General features: G+C 64.7%; 2 protein-coding genes across 2 annotated transcripts; both read left to right on the forward strand.

Moving 5' to 3' along the window:
* The first annotated feature begins 1,517 nt into the window (after nt 1–1,517).
* Nucleotides 1,518–7,758, forward strand: DRAP1 (DR1 associated protein 1). The gene is made up of 7 exons (XM_083815349.1): nt 1,518–1,687; nt 2,346–2,418; nt 3,360–3,453; nt 5,186–5,305; nt 6,524–6,614; nt 6,864–6,946; nt 7,375–7,758. Exons 1-7 carry the CDS (start codon nt 1,646–1,648, stop codon nt 7,511–7,513), a joined length of 642 nt encoding a protein of 213 aa, XP_083671475.1. The 5' UTR covers nt 1,518–1,645; the 3' UTR covers nt 7,514–7,758.
* Nucleotides 7,759–9,202: 1,444 nt separating this feature from the next.
* LOC310888559 (uncharacterized protein) lies at nt 9,203–20,727 on the forward strand. Its single transcript, XM_083815347.1, has 21 exons — nt 9,203–9,306; nt 11,047–11,815; nt 12,159–12,262; nt 12,369–12,523; nt 12,993–13,161; nt 13,258–13,381; nt 13,472–13,587; nt 13,953–14,167; nt 14,451–14,559; nt 14,652–14,855; nt 15,509–15,583; nt 16,862–17,309; nt 17,806–17,909; nt 18,006–18,160; nt 18,247–18,415; nt 18,703–18,826; nt 18,980–19,095; nt 19,394–19,608; nt 19,735–19,843; nt 19,932–20,135; nt 20,332–20,727. The coding sequence occupies exons 2-21, from the start codon at nt 11,117–11,119 to the stop codon at nt 20,438–20,440; spliced, it is 3,723 nt and encodes a 1,240-aa protein (XP_083671473.1). The 5' UTR covers nt 9,203–9,306; nt 11,047–11,116; the 3' UTR covers nt 20,441–20,727.
* The last annotated feature ends 764 nt before the right edge of the window (nt 20,728–21,491 follow it).

Here is a 21,491-nt window from a genome sequence, read left to right on the forward strand (position 1 = left end):
AGGCCCTGCTGCAGCTGCAGTTCGACGAGGGGGGGCCGGGCCCCCCCCCAGCCCCCGGCGCCGAAATGGGGGGCGGGGGCGGCCCCGATCCGGGGGGGGCGCCCCCCCCCCTGGATTTAGGGGCGCTGCTGGACGACCCCCCCTTCGACACCATCGACGCCGCCGAGCTCCAGCGCCTGCTGGGCCCCCCCGAGCCCCCCCCCGGCACCGGCGCCGCCGCCGCCACCGGGGGCGGGGGGTTCGGGGAGCTCCCCCCCCTCCCAGCGGGTTTCGGGGACCCCCCCTCCATCGGGGGGGGCGCCCCCCCCGCCATGCTGCTGTCCTACCCCGAAGCCATCACCCGGCTGGTGCAGAGCCAGCCCCCCCCGGCCCCCCCGGGGGGGCGCCCCCCCCGGATCTGCCCCCCCCCCCGGATTTGGGGGGCCCCCCCCCGCCCGCCGAGGACTCGCTGCCCTCCCTGGGGGACCTGGACTTCAGCGCCTTCCTCAGCCAGTTCCCTTCCACCTAACTGGGAGGCACTGGGAGGGACTGGGAGGGCGGGGGGGGGGTGCGGGGAGCAGCTGGGGGAGGGGTGAAGGGCAGCCGGGGGCAACTGGGAGTCACTGGGAGCAACTGGGAGGGGGTTAAAGGGCTGCTGGGGGGGCTTAAAGGGATACTGGGAGCAACTGGGGGGGGCTTAAAGTGTTACTGGGAGGGACTGGAGCAGCTTCAAGGGCTACTGGGAGGAACTGGGGGGCTTAAAGGGCTACTGGGACTACTGGAGGGACTTAGAGGGATATGGGAGCAACTGGGATGGGGGTTAAAGTGTTACTGGGAGAACTGGGGGTGCTTAGAGGGCTACTTGGAGCAACTGGTAGGAGGTTAAAGGGCTACTGGGAGCTACTGGGGGGCCTTGACTGCTGGGAGTCACTGGGAGTAAGCGGGGGGGCTTGACAGGTTACTGGGAGCAACTGGGGGGGGCTTAAAGTGTTACTGGGAGGGACTGGAGCAGCTTCAAGGGCTACTGGGGGCAACTGGGAGGGGGCTAGAGGGCAACTGGGAGCTGCTGGGGGTAACTGGGAGCTGCTGGGGGTAACTGGGAGCTACTGGGCCTGACTGGGCTGGAACTGGGAGCTAGTGGGAGGCCACTGGGGCTCACTGGGAGAGCCCCGGGGGGGGGCCGCCCCTCCCCCGCGGAGGGCGGCCCCTCCCCTCTCTAAAAAGTGCCTTAGGGCGGGGGGGGGGACCCCAAAACCCCCGATCCCCCCCCGCCCCTTTTTAACCCCTCCCCTCCCCGAAATAAACGGCCCAATGCCAGCGCCTGGCTCGCTTGATTGACAGCGGGGGGGCGGGCTCTGAGGGAGGGGGCGTGGCCTTGCGGGGGGGCGTGGTCTGGGTGATGGGCGTACCGCCGCGAGGGGGCGTGGTCTAAGAGGAGGGGGCGTGGCTTGCTGGAGGGGTTCGTTGCTAGGGGGCGTGGCTTCGCCGCTGAGGGGAGACCGGCCTAACGCCCGGCGCCGGAAGGGGCGGGGCTAACGGCGGAAGGGGCGGGGCGCGCAGGCCGCAGCGGAGCGGGGCCCGGCGGTGGGAGCGGGAGCGGCCAGCGGGGCCCAGCGGGGCCGGGGCCCGGCGGGGGGCGGGGCGGCGGCGGCGGCAAGCGGCGGCGATGCCGAGCAAGAAGAAGAAATACAACGCGCGCTTCCCGCCGGTCAGTGGGGCCGGGAACCGGGAACCGGGCCGGGAACGGGGCCTGGAAGGGGGGGAACCGGGGCTTTGAGGGGCGTCCCGGGGCCTTGAGGGGGAACCGGGGTCCTGAGGGGGGAACCGGGGTCCTGAGGGGGGGGAACCGGGGCTGGGAGGGGAGAACCGGGGCCCTGAGGGGGTCCCGGGATCGCTGTGGTGGGCTCCGGGCCCGGAACCGGCTCCGGGAGGGGAAGCGGGGCCTGGAGGAAGCGGGGAGGGCGGTTGCCATGACAACGGGTCTCCGTGGCAACCGGGCGTCACGGCAACGGGGTGCCATGGCAACGGGGGGGGGAGCGGACAGGTGGGCCCCTAGCAACAGGCCTCGGGAGGGGCGTGGCTTCGGGGGAGGGGGTGTGGTCTGGTGGGCGGGGCCTGGCCGGAGGGGGCGGGCGTGGTTTCCTCGGCGGCGGGGGGGGCGGGGGGCGTGGTCAGCGGGGTGGTGGGCGTGGTTTTCCGGGGGGCGGGGCCTGGCCCACCGGGTGGGGGCTTCTTGCCTCGGGGAGGGGAGGGGCTGTGGGTTTGGGGGGCGGGGCCTGGCTCGGGGGGGCGGGGCCCTGGCTCGGGGGGGCGGGGCCTGGCTCGGGGGGGTGGGGCCGTGCCTCAGTGTCCCCTGCGGTCCCCAGGCGCGGATCAAGAAGATCATGCAGACGGACGAGGAGATCGGGAAGGTGGCGGCCGCCGTCCCCGTCATCATCTGTATCCTCCGCGGTCCCCTCGGGGTCCCCACGGTGACCCCACGGCGACCCCACGGTGTCCCCTCCCTATCCCCGTGGTGTCCCCATTGAGTCCCCTCCCTGTCCCCATGGTGTCCGCTCCCCATGCCCGTGGTGTCCCTATTGAGTCCCCTCCTTGTCCCCATGGTGTCCCTATTGTGTCCCCACTGAGTCCCCTCCCTGTCCCCGTGGTGTCCCCTCCCTGTCCCTGTGGTGTCCCCACTGAGTCCCCTCCCCACACCCATGGTGTCCCCATTGAGCCCCCTCCATGTCCCCATGATGTCCCCATTGTGTCCCCTCCACGTCCTCTCTGTGTCCCCGTTGCGTCCCCTCTGTGTCCCCTTCTCACCCCTGTTGTGTCCCCTTCCATGTCCCTATGGCGTCTCCTCAATGTCCCCCTTGTGTCCCCTCCGTGTCCCCAGTGTGCCCCCATCGTGTCCCCTCCCCGTCCCCGTGGTGTCCCCATTGAGTCCCCTCCCCATCCCCGTGGTGTCCCCATTGAGTCCCCTCCCTGTCCCCACAGTGTCCCCTCCCGATCCCCGTGGTGTCCCCATGGTGTCCCCTCCTTGTCCCCTCCCTGTCCCCATGGTGTCCCCACTGAGTCCCGTCCGAGTCCCTGTTGTGTCCCCATTGTGTCCCCTCCCCGTCCCCATTGTGCCCCAATGGTGTCCCCTCCATGTCCCCACTGTGCCCCCATCGTGTGCCCTCCCTGTCCCCTCCCTGTCCCCCATGGTGCCACCCCCACCCCCGTCCCCTCTTTGCCCAGCAGTGTCCCGTCTCGGTCCCCTTCCCATCCCCATTCCCCCCCACCCATGGGACAGGCCACCCCCAGGCCACCGGGACCCCCCCGGGGGTGCGGGTGGGAGGTGGCCCTGTCCCCCCGTGTCCCCCCATGTCCCCTTTTTGGGGTCCTTAGCGGGGCAGCGCGGGCGCTGGAGCTCTTCCTGGAGTCGCTGCTGCGCAAGGCGTGCCACGTCACCCAGTCCCGCAACGCCAAGACCATGACCACCTCGCACCTGTGAGTGTCCCCAAGGTCCCCGGGCTGTCCCCAAGGGCCCCTGGGGTTCCATGGGTGTCCCCTGGATGTCCCCGGGGTCCCCTGGGTGTCCCTGGGTGTCCCCGAGGTCCCCTGGGTGTTGTTGAGGTCTCTCTGTGGCCCTCGGGGAGCCAGGGAGGTGTCCCCGAGGTCCCCTGGGTATTGGGGACATGTCCCCGAGGTCCCTTGGGTGTCCCTGGGGTCCCCTGGGTGTCCCCAAGGTCCCCTTGGGGTCCCCGAGGTCTCCTGAGTGTCCCCGAGGTCCCCTGGGTGTCCCCGAGGTCCCCTGGGTGTTGCTGAGGTCTCTATGTGGCCCTCAGGGGGCCAGGGAGGTGTCCCCGAGGTCCCCTGGGTACTGGGGACATGTCCCTGGGGTCCCCTGGGTGTCCCTTGGGGTCCCCGAGGTCCCCTGGGGGACCACGGCTGTCCCTGGGGGCCCCTGGGTGTCCCCAAGGGTCCCTGGGGGTCCCCTGAGGGTCCCTGAGGTCCCCTGGGTGCTGGGGACATGTCCTCGGGGTCCCCTGGGTGTCCCCGAGGTCCCCTGGGTGCTTGGGACATGTCCCCGAGGTCCCCTTGGGGTCCCTGAGGTCCCCTGGGTGATGGGGACATGTCCCCAAGGTCCCCTGGGTGTCCCTGGGGTCCCCTGGGTGTCCCCAAGGTCCCCTGGGTGTCCCCGGGGTCCCCTGGGTGCTGTTGAGGTCTCTCTGTGGTCCTCAGGGGGCCGGGGAGGTGTCACCGAGGTCCCCTGGGTGCTGGGGACATGTTCTCAAGGTCCCTTGGGTGCTGTTGAGGTGTCCCCAGGGTGCTGGGGAGATGTCCCCAAGGTCCCCAGAGTGCCATTGAGGTGTCCCCAGGGTGCCAAGGATGCGTCCGCAAGGTCCCCTGGGTGCCCTTGAGGTGTCCCCAACGTCCCCAGGGTGCCCTTGAGGTGTCCCCAGGGTGCCGAGGTCGTGTCCCCAAGGTCCCCAGGGTGCCGAGGACATGTCCCCAAGGTCCCCTGGGTGCCGTTGAGGTGTCCCCAAGGTCCCCTGGGTGTCATTGAGGTGTCCCCAGTGTCCCCTGGGTGCCATTGAGGTGTCCCCAGGGTGCTCTTGAGGTGTCCCCAAGGTCCCCAGGGTGCCGAGGACATGTCCCCAAGGTCCCCTGGGTGCCGTTGAGGTGTCCCCAAGGTCCCCTGGGTGCCGAGGACATGTCCCCAAGGTCCCCTGGGTGCCGTTGAGGTGTCCCCAAGGTCCCCAGCGTGCTGAGAACGTGTCCCCAAGGTCTCCTGGGTGCTAAGGAGGTGTCCCCAGGGTCCCCAGGGTGCTGGGGCGATGTCCCCAAGGTCCCCAGGGTGCCATTGAGGTGTCCCCAGGGTGCTGTTGAGGTGTCCCCAAGGTCCCCTGGGTGCCGAGAACGTGTCCCCAATGTCCCCAGGGTGCTGTTGAGGTGTCCCCAAGGTCCCCTGGGCGCCGAGAACGTGTCCCCAACATCCCCAGGGTGCCATTGAGGTGTCCCCAAGGTCCCCTGGGTGCCGGTGCTGCTGACACCCAGCGCTCCCGTCCCCTTCCCCCCCCGCCCCGTGCCTCAGTTTCCCCACTCCCCCCCCCAGCCCCTGCGGGTCAGGGGGGGCGGGAGGCGGGGCTTGTTGCCGGGGGGTGTGGCCTGGGGTGGGGGGCGGGGCTTGTGCCCCCCCCCATTTGGGGGCGTGTCCTGCTGAGGCCCCCCCCCCCAGGAAGCAGTGCATCGAGCTGGAGCAGCAGTTCGACTTCCTCAAGGACCTGGTGGCCGCCGTGCCCGACATGCAGGGCGAGGGCGACGAGCCCCACGGCGAGGGCGAGCGGGCGCCCCGCAGGTACAGGGGGTCCCCCAGATCCCCGGGGGGTCCCCCAAATCCCTGGGGGGGGGTCCCTAAATCCTTGGGGGGGTCCCTAAATCCCTGGGGGTCCCCTAAATCCTTTGGGGTGCCCCCTAAATTCTTGGGGGGGCGTCCCTAAGTCCTTGGGGGTGTCCCCTAAATCCTGGAGGGTCCCCCAAATCCTGGTGGGGGTCCCCCAAATCCCTGGGGGGGTCCCCCAAATCCCTGGGGGTCCCCTAAATCCTTTGGGGTGCCCCCTAAATCCTAGGGGGGGGTTCCTAAATCCCTGGGGGGGTCCCCTAAATCCCTGGGGGTCCCCTAAATCCTTGGGGGCGTTCCTAAGTCCTGGGAAAAGTCCGTAAATCCTTTGGGGTGACCCCTAAATCCTACGGAGGGGGGCTCCCTAAATCCCGGGGGGGTCTCCTAAATCCTTTGGGGTGCCCCCTAAATCCTTGGGGGGGTTCCTAAGTCGTGGGAAGGGTCCCTAAATTCTTGGATGGGGGGTCCTTAAATCCTTGGGGGTGCCCCCTAAGTCCTTGGGGGGGTTCCCCAAATCCCTGGGGGGGGGGGGTGTCTCTAAATCCTTGGGGGGGTCCCTAAATCCCTGCGGGTCCCCTAAATCCTTTGGGGTGCTCCCTAAGTTCTTGGGGGGGAGTCCCTAAGTCCTTGGGGGGCCCTAAATTCTTGTGGGGGGGTGTCCCGTAAATCCTTGAAGGTCCCCTAAATCCTTTGGGGTGCCCCCTAAGTCCTTGGGGGGGTCCCTAAGTCCCTGGGGGTCCCTTAAATCCTTGGGGAGGTCCCTAAATCCTTTGGGGTGCCCCCTAAATTCTTGGGGGGGGGGGCTAAGTCCTTGGGGGGGCCCTAAATTCTTGTGGGGTGGGGTCCCCTAAATCCTGGGTGCTGGGGTCCCTGGGGGTCCGGGAGTTGCGGTGGGGGGGGGGGGCGCATCACTGGGGGGTTGTGGGGTCTCAGCCCTAAATTTTGGGGTCCTGGATTTGGGGGGGGGGGGGCTGTGGAGGGGGTCCTTGGGCACTGGGGGGGCTTGTAGGGGATTTGGGGGGGGGGGGCTGGGGGCTCCTTAACTCAGACAGTGGGGTCTGGGGGGATTTGGGGGGTCTCAGGGGGATTCTGGGGGGGAGCCGGGGGGGGGTTGGGGTGGGGGGGCTGCCTGGACGTCGGTGACCCTAACGGGGGTGTTGGTGACCCCCCCCGCAGAGGCCGGCGCCCGGGTACGGGGCGGAAGAACGGGGGTCCCGGAGCCAAGGGCAAAGACCCCAAACAGTCGGGGACGGACTCGGAGCAGGAGGTGGGGACGTGGCGGGGAGGGACACCCCCGGGGGGGGTGCTGGGACCCCTGGGGGGGGCGCTGGGACCCATTTGGGGGACGCTGGGACCCATTTTGGGGGCGCTGGGACCCGTTTGGGGGGCGCTGGGACCCCAGGAGGGTTATAGGGGAGGGGGACCTGGGTTTTTGGGGTCGGGGGGGGGGGCAGGGACGTATCCCCTCGCTGTGACCCTTGTGTCCCCGTCCCCCCCCCACAAAAAAAAAAAAAAGGAGGACTCGGAGGACAGTGACAGCGACGCAGAGGAGGAGACCCCGCAGCCCCCCCCCGCACGGCCCCCCCTCAATTTCGCCAGGTACCAAGTGGGGGGGATGACATTTGGGGTATCTGGGGGGGGGACGGACACCTGGGTCCCTTTGGGGGGTCACCAGGACGCTGGGGACCTTTTTTAGGGTGGGGGGCACGGGGGTTTCTTTTTGGGTGGTGGGGGGGGGTGGCGGGGGGCACCTGGATTTTGGGGTGCTTTTTAGGGTGGGGGGTGATGGCAGGGTCCCTTTGGGGTGGGGGGGGGCAGGGACATTGGGAACCCCAAATTATTTTGGGGTGGGGGGCACACAATGGGATTGGGATTTTTTGGGGGGGGTGACACTGGGATGCTGGACTCCCTTTTGGGGTCGGGGGGAGGATGCAGGGCTCTTTTAGGGCTGGGGGGGGGGACACACGGGGACACTGAGGTCCCATTTTGGGGCCGTCAGCCCCCCCCCTGACACCCCCTTCCTGCAGCCCCGGGGTGCCCTTCGCACCGCTGGGCCCCCCCCCGGTCCCGGGGCTCCCGGGGGGGCTTCCAGGGGGGCTCCCACCGGCTCCAGGCCCCCCCCGCGCCCCGGAGGAGGAGGAGGAGGATGAAGATTACGACTCTTAGCGTCCCCCCCCCCCGGATTTGGGGCCGTTTTGGGGCCGGGGGGGGAATCGCACCAGTTTGGCTTGGGGGCGTGTACTGGGAGCACTGGGAGCCCCCCCCCCAAAAGTGCATGGGGGGGGGGCTGCGCCGTCCCCGTGACCCCTTTTTTTTGGGGGGGGGGAGGGGTTGGTTTTGGGGGCCGTTGGCGACTTTTAACGATTCTGGGGGGTTTTTGTATCGGCTCAATAAATGTTCCCGTTTCCATAGGGGCAGCGCGGAGGCGGCGTCTTTACGTCCCTCGGGGGGGTCCCCCCCCAACCCCCCCGGGGTCCCCTCGGTGTCCCCATGCCTCCCCCCACCCCCCCCCCACCCCACCCCCCCCCGTCACCTGGGGGTCCCCAGGCCCCCCCCCCCCCCCCCCCCGGGTGCTGCCATGCGGGGCCGCGGCCACCAGAGAGCAGCAGAGAGCCCCCCGAGAGCCCTATAGGGGGCTACAGAAATTCTATAAGGGACCCGGGGAGCCTATGGGGGGGGCAGGAGGGGCTTTAAAGGGCAATGGGGGTCTCTAGGGGCCCTATAGGAGCCCGTAGGGTCTCTACGAGGCCCTATAGGAGCCCATAGGGGTTCTACGGGGCCCTAGAGGAGCCCATAGGGGGTCTATGAGGGCCTATAGGAACCCACAGATGATCTGTGAAGGCCTATAGGAGCCCATAGGGGATCTACAAGGCTCTATAGAAGCCCATAGGGGATCTGCGAGGGCCTATAAGAGCCCATAGGGGATCTACGAGCCCCTATAGCAGGCCTTAGGGGATCTACGAGGCCCTATAGGAGCCCATAGGGGCTCTGCGAGGCCCTATAGGAACCCACAGAGGATATATGGGGGCCTATAGGAGCCCATAAGATGGTCTGCTGAGGTCTATAAGGCTCTATAGGAGCCATAGTGGGTCTATGGGCATTTACAATGGGCTATAGGGGTCTGTATATGGTCACAGGGGGTTGTAGAGGATTTACAGTGAAGCTGCAGGTATCTATAGGGGTCTATAAGAGCTTATAGACTGTAAAGGTCTACAGGAGCTGGTAGAGGGTCTGTAGGGGTGTGTACGACATATAGCCATGTGTAAGGGCATATGGGAGCCCATAAAGGGGTCTGTAGGGGTCTATAAGGGTCTATAGGAGCCCTTATGGGGTCTATAGAGAGTTCAGACAGACTCGTAGCGGGGTTTGAGGGGGCTGCAGTGGCCCGTAAAGGATCCATAGGGAGCTGTAGGGGCCCACAGGGGGTCGGGGTCGGGGGGGGGGCTGCAATGGCTCCATGTGGCGTTATCGGTGTTCTGTAGGGACCCGTAGAAAACTTCAGAGGGGTGACGGGGGTCCTTCGGGGGAGCTGTACGGAGCTATAGGGGCTGCTGGGGAATCCATAGGGGCCCACAGGGCACGGGGGGGGAGGGGGTGGGGGGCGCATAAAGGAGGCTGTCAGGTGCCTCCGGGGGCCCATGGGGCATTTGGGAGCAGCTTTTGGGGACCTATAGGGGCGTGGGGCCCCCGGGAGGGTCTGTGGGGCGCAGCAGGTATCTCTGGGGACGTATAGGGGCTGCGGGGATCTATAGGGTGCCTATAGGCCCCTCCGGGCACATATGGGGCCGGCGGGCGGACGGACCCTGGCGGCCCCCCGGCGCCTGCGGCGCTGGAATCTGCCCCCGCCCCCGGCCTAATCCCGGTGACACTTTAACCAAAAGAGCCGCTTTTCGCCTTATATAACGGGGCCGGCGGCCGGGGGGACCCCGGGGACGGGGACGTCACCCCGCAGAGCCCAGGTACGGCCGGCGGGGGGACGTGGGACAGGTTGGGGACATCTGGGAGGGGTTGGGGACAGGTTGGGGACATCAGGGAGGGGTTGGGGACATTGGGGAGGGGATGGGGACAGGTTGGGGACATTGGGGAGGGGGCATGGAACAGGTTGGGGACATCAAGGAGGGGTTGGGGACAGGTGGGGGACATCGGGGAGGGGTTGGGGACATTGGGGAGGGGATGGGGACAGGTTGGGGACGTTGGGGAGGGGGCATGGTACAGGTTGGGGACATTGCAAGGGGATGGGGACAGGTTGGGGACATCGGGGAGGGGTTGGGGACAGGTTGGGGGCATTGGGGAGGGGTTGGGTACATAGGGAAGGGGGCATGGGACAGGTTGGGGACATCAAGGAGGGGTTGGGCACAGGTGGGGGACATCGGGGAGGGGGCATGGGACAGGTTGGGGACATCAAGGAGGGGTTGGGGACAAGTGGGGGACATCAGGGAAGGAATGGGGACAGGTTGGGAACATTGGGGAGGGGGTGTGGGACAGGTTGGGGACATTGCAAGGGGATGGGGACGGGTTGGGGGCATTGGGGAGGGGTTGGGGACATAGGGAGGGGGGCATGGGACAGGTTGGGGACATCAAGGAGGGGTTGGGGACAGGTTGGAGACATCAGGGAGGGGACATGGGACAGGTTGGGGACATTTAAGGGGATGGGGACAGGTTGGGGACATCAGAGGGAATGGGGACGGGTTGGGGACATCCAAGAGGGGGCATGGGACAGGTTGGGGACATCAAGGAGGGGTTGGGGACATCGGAACTGGGACGCGGAGGCCCTGTGGGTGTTGAGGAGGGGATGGGGGCCAGGGGACACTGGGGACATCAGAGGGGACACGGGGGTGGCTTTGGGACATTGAGGGGGGTGGGGACGTTGGGAGGGGACACGGGGTGCCACAGGACCAGGGGACACAGGGCCAGGACCCACTGGGGACATCGGGGAGGGGACAGGGACCCTTCACCTTGGGGACACGGCAGGCACAGCTGGCCGGATGTCCCCGTCCCCAGGGAGCCGGAGCGGGGACAGGGACAGCGGGGAGGGGACACGGGACCAGGGCACGCTTGGGGACATCAGGGAGAGGAGGGGGACAGCGGGAGGGCTGGGGGGCGGGTGACGCAAGTGGTGACACCGTCCCTGTCCCCAGCTGTGTCACTGGTGGTCACCATGTCCCCCTGCCGTGGCCCTGCAGTCCTCGTCCTCGTGTCTGCCCCGTGTCCCCTCCCCATGCCAACACAGTCCCTGTCCCCATGTTTGCCCCGTGTCCCACCCGTGTCCCCATCCCCATGCTTTTGTCCCCAACCATGCGTCCTCAGTCCCCATCCCAGTGTCCCCATGTCTGCTGGTGTCCCCATGTCCCCATGGGTGCTGGTGTCCCCGTGGGTGCTGGTGTCTCCATGTTCCCATGGGTGCTGGTGTCCCCATGTCCTCAAGTGACCCCATGAGTGATGTCGTTCCTCATGGGTGCCACTGTCCCCGTGGGTGCCACTGTCCCCGTGGGTGCCACTGTCCCCATGGGTGCTGGTGTCCCCATGTCCACTGGTGTCCCCATACGTGATGTTCCCCATGTCCCCGTGGGTGCTGGTGTCCCCATGTCCCCGTGGGTTCTGGTGTCCCCATGGGTCCCCATTGGTGCTGGTGTCTCCGTGGTTTTGGTGTCCCCATGTCCACCAGTGTCCCCGTGACTGACGCCGTTCCCCGTGTCCAGCAGTGTCCCTGTGTCCGGCGGTGTCCCCGTGGGTGCCGGTGTCCCCGTGTGCCCCCGCACCCCCCCCACGATGCCGTTCGGGGCGGTGCTGGCGCAAGTCGGGGGGCTGGGACGCTTCCAGGTGCTGCAGACAGTGCTGCTGTCGGTGCCCATCCTGCTCATGGCCAGCCACAACCTCCTGCAGAACTTCACCGCCGCTGTCCCCCCGCACCGCTGCCGCGTCCCCAGCGCCACCCCCGCTGCCACCCGCGGTCCCGGTGCCACCCCCGGCCTCCCCAGTGCCACACCGGGGCCGCCCGGTGCCACCATCAGGTCTCCTGGTGGCACCTTGCGGTCTTCCAATGGCACTTTGAGGTCCTCCAACGCCATCCCAAGGTCCCCTGATGGCACCTCAAGGTCCTCCAATGGCACTTGGAGGTCCTCCAACACCATCCTGAGGTTCCCAGATGGTACCATGGGGTCCCCCGATGGCACCCACATCCCCAGTGCTGCCCACGTCACATTTGACGGCACTCCGGAGTCCCCCGATGGCACCCGTGTTCCTCCTGAGGCCACCCTTGGGTCTTCCAGTGACACCCTGGGGCCTTCTGAGGCCACCCTGGGGTGGTCTAATGGCACCCTGGGCCCCTCTGAAGCCACCCTGGGGTCCTGCTGGCGCTACGTGGCCTCGGCCCCACCCAACGGCAGCAGCGGCCCCCGGCCCACTGAGCCCTGCCACGACGGCTGGGACTACGACCTCAGCATCTACGTGGCCACCATCGTCAATGAGGTGGGGACGGGGACAAGGGGACAGGGGGAGGATGGAGGGTGGGAGGATGTGGCCTCCATCATCTCCAAGGTGGGGATGGGGGCACGGGGGTGGAGATGAAGGAAGGGAGAGGGAGAACCCTATGGGGATGGAGGAGGAACCTTGCGGGGATGGAGGAGGAACCTTGCGGGGATGGAGGAGGAAACCCTATGGAGATGGAGGGGACAACCCTATAGGGATGATGAGGGTTGGAGATGACGGATGGACAGGTGGATGGATGGAAGGACAAATGGGAGGAAGGGGGGGAGGACATTTGGGGGGTGGGAAGGGCCAGACCAGCCTCATCCCACCCCTGTCCCTGCAGTGGGACCTGGTCTGCAGCTACCGGCAGCTCCGGCAGATGGCCCAATCCATCTACATGGCTGGGGTCCTGGTGGGAGCCCTGCTCCTGGGGGGCCTCTCGGACAAGTAAGGGCAGCAGTCAACCCCTCCCCGTGCCTCAGTTTCTCCCCTGGACATCGGGCAGACCACTGCTTGGTGGACCCCGGTGGCGCCCAGTGCCTCCCTGTTGCAGGTTCGGGCGCAAGGCCATGCTGATGTGGTCCTACCTGCAGCTGGGGGTGATGGGGACGTGCACGGCCTTCGCCCCCAACTACGCGTCCTACTGCGTCTTCCGCTTCGCCGGAGGCATGGCCCTCTCCGGCTTCGGCCTCAGCATCACCTGCCTGGGTGAGGGGACGGGGACGGAGAGAGCTGTGGCGGGGACGTCCCGATGGCCATGGAAGGGATGACCCAATGGCCATGGATGGGGATAACTCAATGGCCATGGATGGGGATGTCCAGATGGCCATGGATGGGGACATCAGCATGGCCACGGATGGGGACAACTCAATGGCCATGGATGGGACAACCTGATGGCCATGTTGGGGACATCCCAATGGCCATGGATTGGGACATCAACATGGCCATGTTGGGGACATCCCAATGGCCAAGGAGGGGGACATCCCGCTCTCTATAGATGGAGATGTTCCTCTAGCTGCTGATGGGGCCATCCCAGTGGTCACTGGTGGGGACATCATGAAGGCCACACGGGACCGTGTGACGGAGACACATCTGGACATGAGGGGGTGGCCACATGCACAAGGAGGCTCACAGAGAGGGGACACCAAGTCAGCATTGTCCCCATGGTCCTTTGCAGTGGTGGAGTGGATCCCCACGCCCTACCGTGCCATCACTGTGGCCATCACCGGCTTTGCCTACACCCTGGGCCAGATCCTGCTGGCCGGCCTGGCTTACGCTGTCCCCCACTGGCGCTGGCTCCAGCTCACCGTCTCCGTGCCCTTCTTTGTCTTCCTCCTCTACTCCTGGTAGGACACCTGGGTCCCACCAGGGAGGCCCTGGGGACATGTGGAGCTCTCCTCGCCCCTCTTTGTGCCTCAGTTTCCCCCCCTTGCTGGCCACAGGTGGCTGGCTGAGTCTGCTCGTTGGCTGGTGCTCTCGGGGAAGGCCGAGAGGGCCGTGAAGGTCCTGCAGCGGGTGGCCAGGCTCAATAAGAAGAAGGAGGAAGGGGAGAAGATCACGGTGGAGGTATTGTGGCCCCACCGGGGGGAGCTCTGAGCCAGAGTGGTCTTGGTTTTCCTGTCCCCCGCCCACCTTTCCCGGTTTCCCCCTTCCCAGAACCTGAGGTCCAACATGAAGGAGGAGTTGGCCGGTCTGAAGTCCTCCTACACCGTCTCCGACCTGGTTCGGACCCCAGTCATCCGCCACATCTTCTTCTGCCTCTCCATTGTCTGGTGGGGCCGGGCTGGGTTGGGGAAGTGTGGTGGGGATAAGGTGGAGTAGAGATGGATGGATGGTAGGTTGGGTGGATGGTAGGTTGGTTGGATGGATGGTTGGAAGGTTGGTTGGATGGATGGATGGTTGGTTGGTTGGATGGATGGTTGGTTGGTTGGATGGATGGTTGGATGGTTGGATGATGGTTGGATGGTTGAATGATGGTTGGATGGACAGCCAAGCCATGAAGCCATCCAGCCAGCCATAGCACAGCCCTCTTCTCCATCTGACTCCCCTGTCCCACACGGCAGTGACATCCCAGGCTGGTGGGAAGGTCACCCCACCTACAGACCTCTGACAGGCCTGTCTCCCTGCTCCTCTCCAGGTTCTCCATCAGTTTCTCGTACTATGGGCTGGCCATGGATCTGCAGAACTTCGGCGTCAGCATTTACCTCATCCAGGTGATTTTCGGTGCCGTCGACTTCCCAGCCAAAGTGGTGGTGACCGTCTCCCTCAGCTACATCGGCCGGCGGGTGTCCCTCATGGTGGCCCTCTTCTTCGCAGGGCTGGTCATCATTGCCAACATCTTTGTCCCCACAGGTGGGTGGCCCAGGGTGATGGCGGGGCGGGTGGAGTCCACCCCTCCGGCCCTTCTCCAGATATTTAATTGGGTGCCCCCCACCTTGCCAACCACCCGCCCACCCATGGCACGCGATCCCGGGTGCCTCCATCGGCCACCCAAACTGCACCCGGTGGCCCAGAAGGCTCTTGAATAGCTCCGAGGATGGCGAGACGCCATCCTGTGTCCCGCCCCACCACCGCCCCATGGCTGGGGGGCTCCCAGCCCAGCGCGGAGCCCACCCCGTGCCCCTCTCTGCCCCAGAGCTGCAGACGGTGCGCACGGCGCTGGCCGTCATTGGCAAGGGCTGCCTCTCCGCCTCCTTCAACTGCGTCTTCCTCTACACCACCGAGCTTTACCCCACTCCCATCAGGTAAAAAAAAACAACTCTTCCCATCACCCCATGGGGCTCATTGACACCCCTAGGGGGTCCCTGCCCCACGCTGACCCCCACGGTGCCCGCAGGCAGACCGGGTTGGGCTTCGGCAGCACCATGGCCCGGGTGGGCGGCATCGTGGCACCACTGGTGAAGATGATGGATGAGTACTACCCCTTCCTCCCCCCCGCCGTCTATGGGGTGGCCCCCGTGGTGGCGGCCGTGGCGGCTGGCTTCCTGCCGGAGACCCTCAATGCGCCGCTGCCCGACACCATCGAGGAGGTGGAGAGCAGGTGGGAGGGATGGACGGACGGGCCGGGAGGAGGACGGATGGATGGACAGATGGATGGGTGGGCTGGCAGGGGGATGGGGTGGTAGGACAATGGGTGGGGTTGAGGGTGGGTGGATTGGTGGAGGTTGGGTGGGTAGATTCGAGGCTGAGTGGATTGGAGGAGGCCGAGCAGGTGGGTTGGAAGAGGTTGGATGGGTAGGTTGGAGGACAAGTGGATTGGAGGAGGCTGAGGAGGTGGGTTGGAAGAGTTTGCTTGGGTAGGTTGGAGGATGAGTGGATTGGAGGAGGCCGAGCAGGTCAACTGGAGGATGTGTGAAGAGGGTGGACAGGTGGATTGGAGGAGGACGGATGGATGGACTGGAGGACGTGTGCATTGGAGGAGGACAGGCAGGGGGATCGGAGGGTTTGGGGATGGACAGGTATGGGAGAGGACAGGAAGGTATGTTGGAGGACAGGTGGGTTGGAGGACAGCCAGAGTGGAGGAGGACGGGGTGGAGGGACAGACGGATGAATTGGGGGATGGACAACTGGGTGGGAATGTTGGCAGAAGAACGAGGAACGTGATTGGCTGAATGGCTGGACAGACAGGTGGACAAGGTCCTGCCATGCCCCATGGACCCTCCTCCTGCTGACCTCTCATCTGCCTCCCTCCAGGGCCAAGCAGAAGAAGACAGCCAACCTCAAAGAGAAGATCCCCCTGCAGCCCCAGGACAAGGCCCCACCGAAGGAGCCCTGAAGGACCCGGATAGGGGCGGCGCTCCTGGCGGGTTCCTGCAGCCCTGGTTTGGGGACGGGCTTGAATTCACCGCGTGCCCCACGTCAGGTGGCTTCCCCGTGTGGGGCAGGGGAAGTCCTCGGAGGAATAAAGGAGCTCTGCCAGGGGACAGTGTCTTGGTGTTATCTGAGGCCACCTCCAACGAGGTGACACCCAATGACCGTGTCCGAGGTCACTGCCAGTAAGGTGATGCCCAAAAGCAGTGTCCCCGAGGTCACCTCCAGTAAGATGCCATCCAGAAACCTGGTCCCTGAGGTCACCTCCAGTGGGATGATGCCCAAAGGACACAGTGTTGGGGGTCTCCATTGGGATGACACCCAAAGGATACCATGTTGGGGGTCACCTTCAATAAGACGCCACCTAACCTTGTCCCCCAGGTCACCTCCAATATGATGAGACCCCAGACCAGTTTCTGAGGTTGCCTCCACTCGGATGAAACCCAACTGAGGTCTCCTCCAGGAAGATGATGCCCAAGAAGTGCCATGTTTGAGGTCACCTCCAACAAGATGACACCTGATGATGTTGAACCCACCCAACTCTTGTCTCAGTGGAGGGGTCCCCCAAATCCCACGAGGAATGGGTCCCCCCCCAGATCCTAGCCCATCCCCTTCCACCAACCCACGGGGCTTTTCCCACCATGCCCCTTCCCCGACTTCCTGCTGGGCCAACCTGGCCCTTGCTCCTGGTGCCGACGTGTCCCTTGGTCCCGATCCCATCAAAAATTAACCCCCAGCCTCCCCAGGCGGAGAAGGCACTGACCCAAGCAGGGCCGCCTCCGTCAGCACCTTTTGGTCCCCTTTTGACCACAAAAAAAGAATCGCTAAAATTTAACCTGACAGTGCTGGTGAAGGCCACACGTTGGCCAGGGCCAGAAGCCCCCTCTCCAGGATGCCCACCTCTTCGGGTACACCAGGTGAGGCAGGTTGGTCCCAGATTCACCCTGCCCCTCTCCAAAAGCTGCCTTTCTCCCCCAGAAAATCAATCCTGAGGGGAAGAAAAAAAAAAAAAAAGAAAAAAAAAGAAAAGGAAAAGAGAATTATTTTCTGCCAGCCCCAGATTTCTGGATTTTCCCCACCCGCCTTTGCCTTATCCCTTTGGAAAACCACCAGAAAAAGGACGTCAAACGTTAACCAAAGCCACCGTTGGCTGGGTTATATAGGAGACCATCCTGGGTTCTTGTGGAGCGTGGACGCTGCAGGAGGGAGAGAAGAGTTTCTGGGGTGAAATCTATCCCTTTTGGGGCTCTACCAGTGGGTGGGTGTGCATGGCTGGGGTGGCCATCGCAGGGCGCTCCCAGGGGCTTGCGGTGGCAGCATGGCTTTTGCCGACCTCCTGGAGCATGTGGGAGGCATGGGGCGCTTCCAGGTGGCCTCGGTCATCCTCCTGGCCGTGCCCATCCTCATGATGGCCAGCCACAATCTTCTGCAGAACTTCACGGCCGCCACCAGCGACCACCGCTGCCGGCTCCGCTGGGAGGCCAATGCCACCAGCCTCGACCCCCAGGACCTGCTGCGGGTCTCGGTCCCCCGTGGCGAGCGGTGCCGGCGCTTTGTGACGCCGCAGTGGTGGCTTCTGGAGGCCAACGGCTCGGCCCCCAATGACAGCTGGCTGGAGACGGAGCCCTGCCACGACGGCTGGACCTATGACCGCAGCGTCTTCACCAGCACCATCATCACGGAGGTAGGGTGGAGGCAGTGGTGGTGGGGGGATTTGGGGCTGGTGGCACGTTTCACCCGCTTGTGGGCATGGTTCCTACCTGGGGGCACCGGTGAAGGTTCTGCTGCCATCATGATGTTGGCTTCTTCCAACTAGAGCACCTCCCTTGCTCAGCCCTTGGTGGAGGCACTCAATGCTGCAGAGACCTGGCGCAAGAAAGGGAGGGATAAGGGAGTTGGTTTTGACTCTCAAGAGAGGGTCAAAAAGGGGCTGGATGAACCCATGAAGGTGTCTTCCAACTATGGGGATTTGGGAAGGGTGGCCATGTTTATTGGCACCTTCTTGGCATTTCTTTCCATTGACTGTTGTGTTCGATCCACCCTACCAGCTGCCGTGGCTGTTGGCCATGGTGTTGGATTAACCCTACCAGCCGCCGTGGCCAGTCTTGGGGGGCAGCAGAGAGGCGGGGGGGGTCCCCCCCCGATCCCTCTCCCACCCTCACATCCTTGCCCCTTGGCAGTGGGATCTGGTGTGCAGCTCCCGGGGCTTGAAGCAGTTGGCCCAATCACTCTACATGGCTGGCGTCTTGGTGGGCGGCATCGTCTTCGGGGGCCTCTCGGACAGGTGAGGGGGGGACACCTTGTCCCGGGGTGGGGGGGTTAGGGGGTGGAGAGGTGGGGCAGCATCACGAGGGCCACCTCACCCCCTTCTCCTGGCCAGGTTTGGCCGCCGGTCGCTGCTCACCTGGTGCTACCTGCAGATGGGCATCATGGGGACATGCTCCTCCTTCGCCCCCACTTTCACCGTCTACTGCCTCTTCCGCTTCCTCACGGGCATGGCCTTCTCCGGCATCGTCCTCAACAGCGTCTCGCTCTGTACGTGGTCACCCCCCCGCCCCAAGGCGTCCGTCGCCAGGTTGTCCTCCCAGCCTGCTCCAAGTCACACGTGCGTGTCTCGGCAGCCCTGGAGTGGATGCCCACTCGCACGCGGGCACTCGTGGGGACCTTCATGGGTTACTGCTACACCACTGGGCAGTTCCTGCTGGCCGGCATCGCTTACGCCGTCCCTGATTGGCGGTGGTTGCAGCTCACGGTGTCGCTGCCCTTCTTCGGCTTCTTCCTCTACTCATGGTGAGGAGGAGAGGGTGAAGGGATGGAGGTACAGCCGGAGGGATGGGTGGGAGGATGTAGGGTTGCGTTGATGGGTGGCACAGGGGTGGGTGGATGGTTGGTTGGATGGATCAGTAGATGGTTGGATGGATGAGTAGATGATTAGGTGAATGATTGGTTGGATGGGTGAATGGTTGGTTGGGTGGATGGGTGGATGGGTGAATGAAGGGGTGGCTTGCTGGTGGAAGGGTCAGACGGACAGAGGGATGATCCTTGTGGGATGCGCCTGCCCTCCCTCTCCTCCCCAGGTGGTTAACAGAGTCAGCTCGCTGGATGGTCATGGTGGGGAAGTCCCAGCAGGCCTTGAAGGAGCTCCAGAAAGTGGCCAGGATAAATGGGAAGAAAGAGGAAGGGGACAAGCTGGACATAGAAGTAAGAGGCTCTGACCAGGGCATCTCTGGTGTGTTTTGTAGGGTGGTGGGAGGTTGTCCACCCTGGTTTCCCCCTCTGCTCCTCCACCTTGCCCCCCCACAAGCAACCTCAGCTCCCCATCCCCACCCCAGAGGCCCTCTCTTCTCCTCCCAGGCCTTGAAGTCCTACATGCAGAAGGAGATGACCTCATCGAGGAGCCACCACACAGTGTTTGACCTGGTCCGGACGCCTGTTGTGCGCCGCATCTCTTGCTGCCTCTGCTTCGTGTGGTAAGACTGGAGGACGTGAGTGGATGGTTGCCCATCTGTCCTCCCATTTGTTGATCTATCTGCTCCCTTCAAACTCTATTCCCCATCCACACATCTTAGCTGGGTCCATATTGGAAAGGGAAACTGAGTCACGGCACAGAACTAAGTCAACAGAGGCCTCTTGGTGCTCACATGCTTCAGGAAGGGGCACAGATTCCCTGGCTGGATCCCATGGGCCAAGACATGGTGGGCAACCCCCGCAGCCCACCCCAAACCTCTTTGTTTGTGAGATTCACCCACTCACCTCTTCCCGGCCCAGGTTCTCCACCAGCTTTGCCTACTACGGGCTGGCCATGGACCTGCAAAACTTTGACTTCAACATCTACGTGATCCAGCTCATCTTTGGGGCCGTAGACTTCCCGGCCAAGCTGGTCTCCGTCATCACCATCACCTTCATAGGGCGACGCTTCACCCAGTCCCTCGCCCTCATCCTGGCTGGCTTGGCCATCTTGGCCAACATCTTGGTGCCACGAGGTGAGGGCTGGGGGCCGATTGGTGGGGGCAGGCGGGGTCTCCAGTCTCCAACACCACACCTCCCCTACCCAACCCCACCTACTGACGTCTAAGCGAGTCCCAGGAGTCCCATCTTTGTCCCCACAGAGCTGCGGACGCTCCGGACCGCCATGGCTGTCTTTGGGAAGGGTTGCTTGGCCGCCTCCTTCAACTGCGTCTTCCTCTACACGGGTGAGCTCTACCCCACCGTGATTCGGTAAGGAGCGGGGTGCGGGTTGTAGGAGCTGCTGGGGTGGCCGTGACCACGTAGGGGTGGTCCCTCAGCACCTTCCTGCATCCCGCAGGCAGACAGGCATGGGGTTGGCCAACACCATGGCCCGACTGGGCAGCATCACGGCGCCCTTGGTGAAGATGGTGGGTGAGGTCTTCCCCGTGCTGCCCTTCATCATCTATGGGGCAGCCCCCGTGCTGTCAGGACTGGTGGCCATCTTCCTGCCAGAGACGCGGGACATGGCCCTGCCCGAGACCGTGGAGGAGGTGGAGGACAGGTGGGATGGGAGGGATGGAGGCTGGGGAGGGACACGTGGCTGGGAGGGAGGACCGGTGGGCGGGACGATAGGAGGAGGACGGGGTGGGGTGGAGGGTGGGAAAAAAGGGGTGGTTGGACGTGATGGGCGGGGGGACAGTAGCTTGAAAACCCACCCGGCCTCCCCCCTCCTCACCTCGTCCTCCTTGGCTCCCCAGGACCCGGACCCGGACCCGGACCCGGACCAGGGCAGACGAAGCCCAGCAGCTCCCCCTCCAACCCACCCAGCCTGACCCTACACTTGGGGGCACCACAGAGCCCTGCTAACACCTCCCCTACCCACCCCAGGACCCCCCCCAATCCCCCCAAATCCCCCATCCCTTGCCACAACCCCCCAGAGGAAGGAGCTGGTGGGGTGCATCCCCCAGAAGAGCAATGGGACAGCAGTGGCCACAGCCAAGGAGGGGACACGGGCATCAGGGTGCCCCTTTCTCCATGTTGGGGGGGACCACGTCTCCCCCTCCTCCTCCTCCTCTTCGTGGTGTTTTTTTGTTGCTTTTTTTTTTTTTCTTCTGTGCCACAGTGAAAACAAATAAAAGCAAAATCATGCAAAACGCGGGCGGAACGGGTCAGCCGGTGGGAGGCTTGGGACGGAGGGGGGGTTGTTTTCCCACGGCCGCGGGGGTCCTGCCCGGCCTGGCCGTCCCGCCCCGAAGGCAAACACGGGTCCCAGCTGGGTCCCGCAGCCTCAGCATCGCATCCCTGTCCCCATCCCCTCCTCCCCTCTGGCCGGAGCCTCAAGAGAGGCTGAGGAACACAGATGGGTGCAGGAGGACCCAGCTGTCCCAAGGACCGGGGTGTCCCCAAGGACTGGGGTGTCCCCAAGGACCAGGGTGTCCCCAGGGATCCAGATGTCCCAAGGACCAAAGTGTCCCCATGGACCTGGGTGTCCCAAAGGTCCTGGGTGGTCCCCAGAGCTCTGGGTGTCCCCAAGGACCCAGAGGTCCCCAAGGACCTGGGTGTCCCCAAGGACCTGGGTGTCCCCAAGAATCCTTCTGTCCCCAAGAACTCATGTGTTCCCAAGAACCCAGCTGTCCCCAAGGACCAGGATGGCCCCAAAATTTTGGGTGTCCCCAAAAACCCCTCTGTCCCCAGGAACCTAGCTTTCCCAAGCACAACGGTGTCCCCAAGAACAAGGGTGTCCCCAAAAATCCAGCTGTCACCAAGAAACCCAGCTGTCCCCAAGGGCCACGGTGTCCCCCAAGAACCCATCTGTCCTAAGGATCTGGGTGTCCCCAGAATCCCAGCTGTCCCCAAGGACCATGGTGTCCCCAAGAACCATGGTGTCCCCTTGCAACCAGGTGTCCCCATGACCCAG

The sequence above is a fragment of the Anser anser genome (genome assembly GCF_964211835.1).
Source record: "Anser anser genome assembly, chromosome: 39".
NCBI lineage: Eukaryota > Metazoa > Chordata > Aves > Anseriformes > Anatidae > Anser > Anser anser.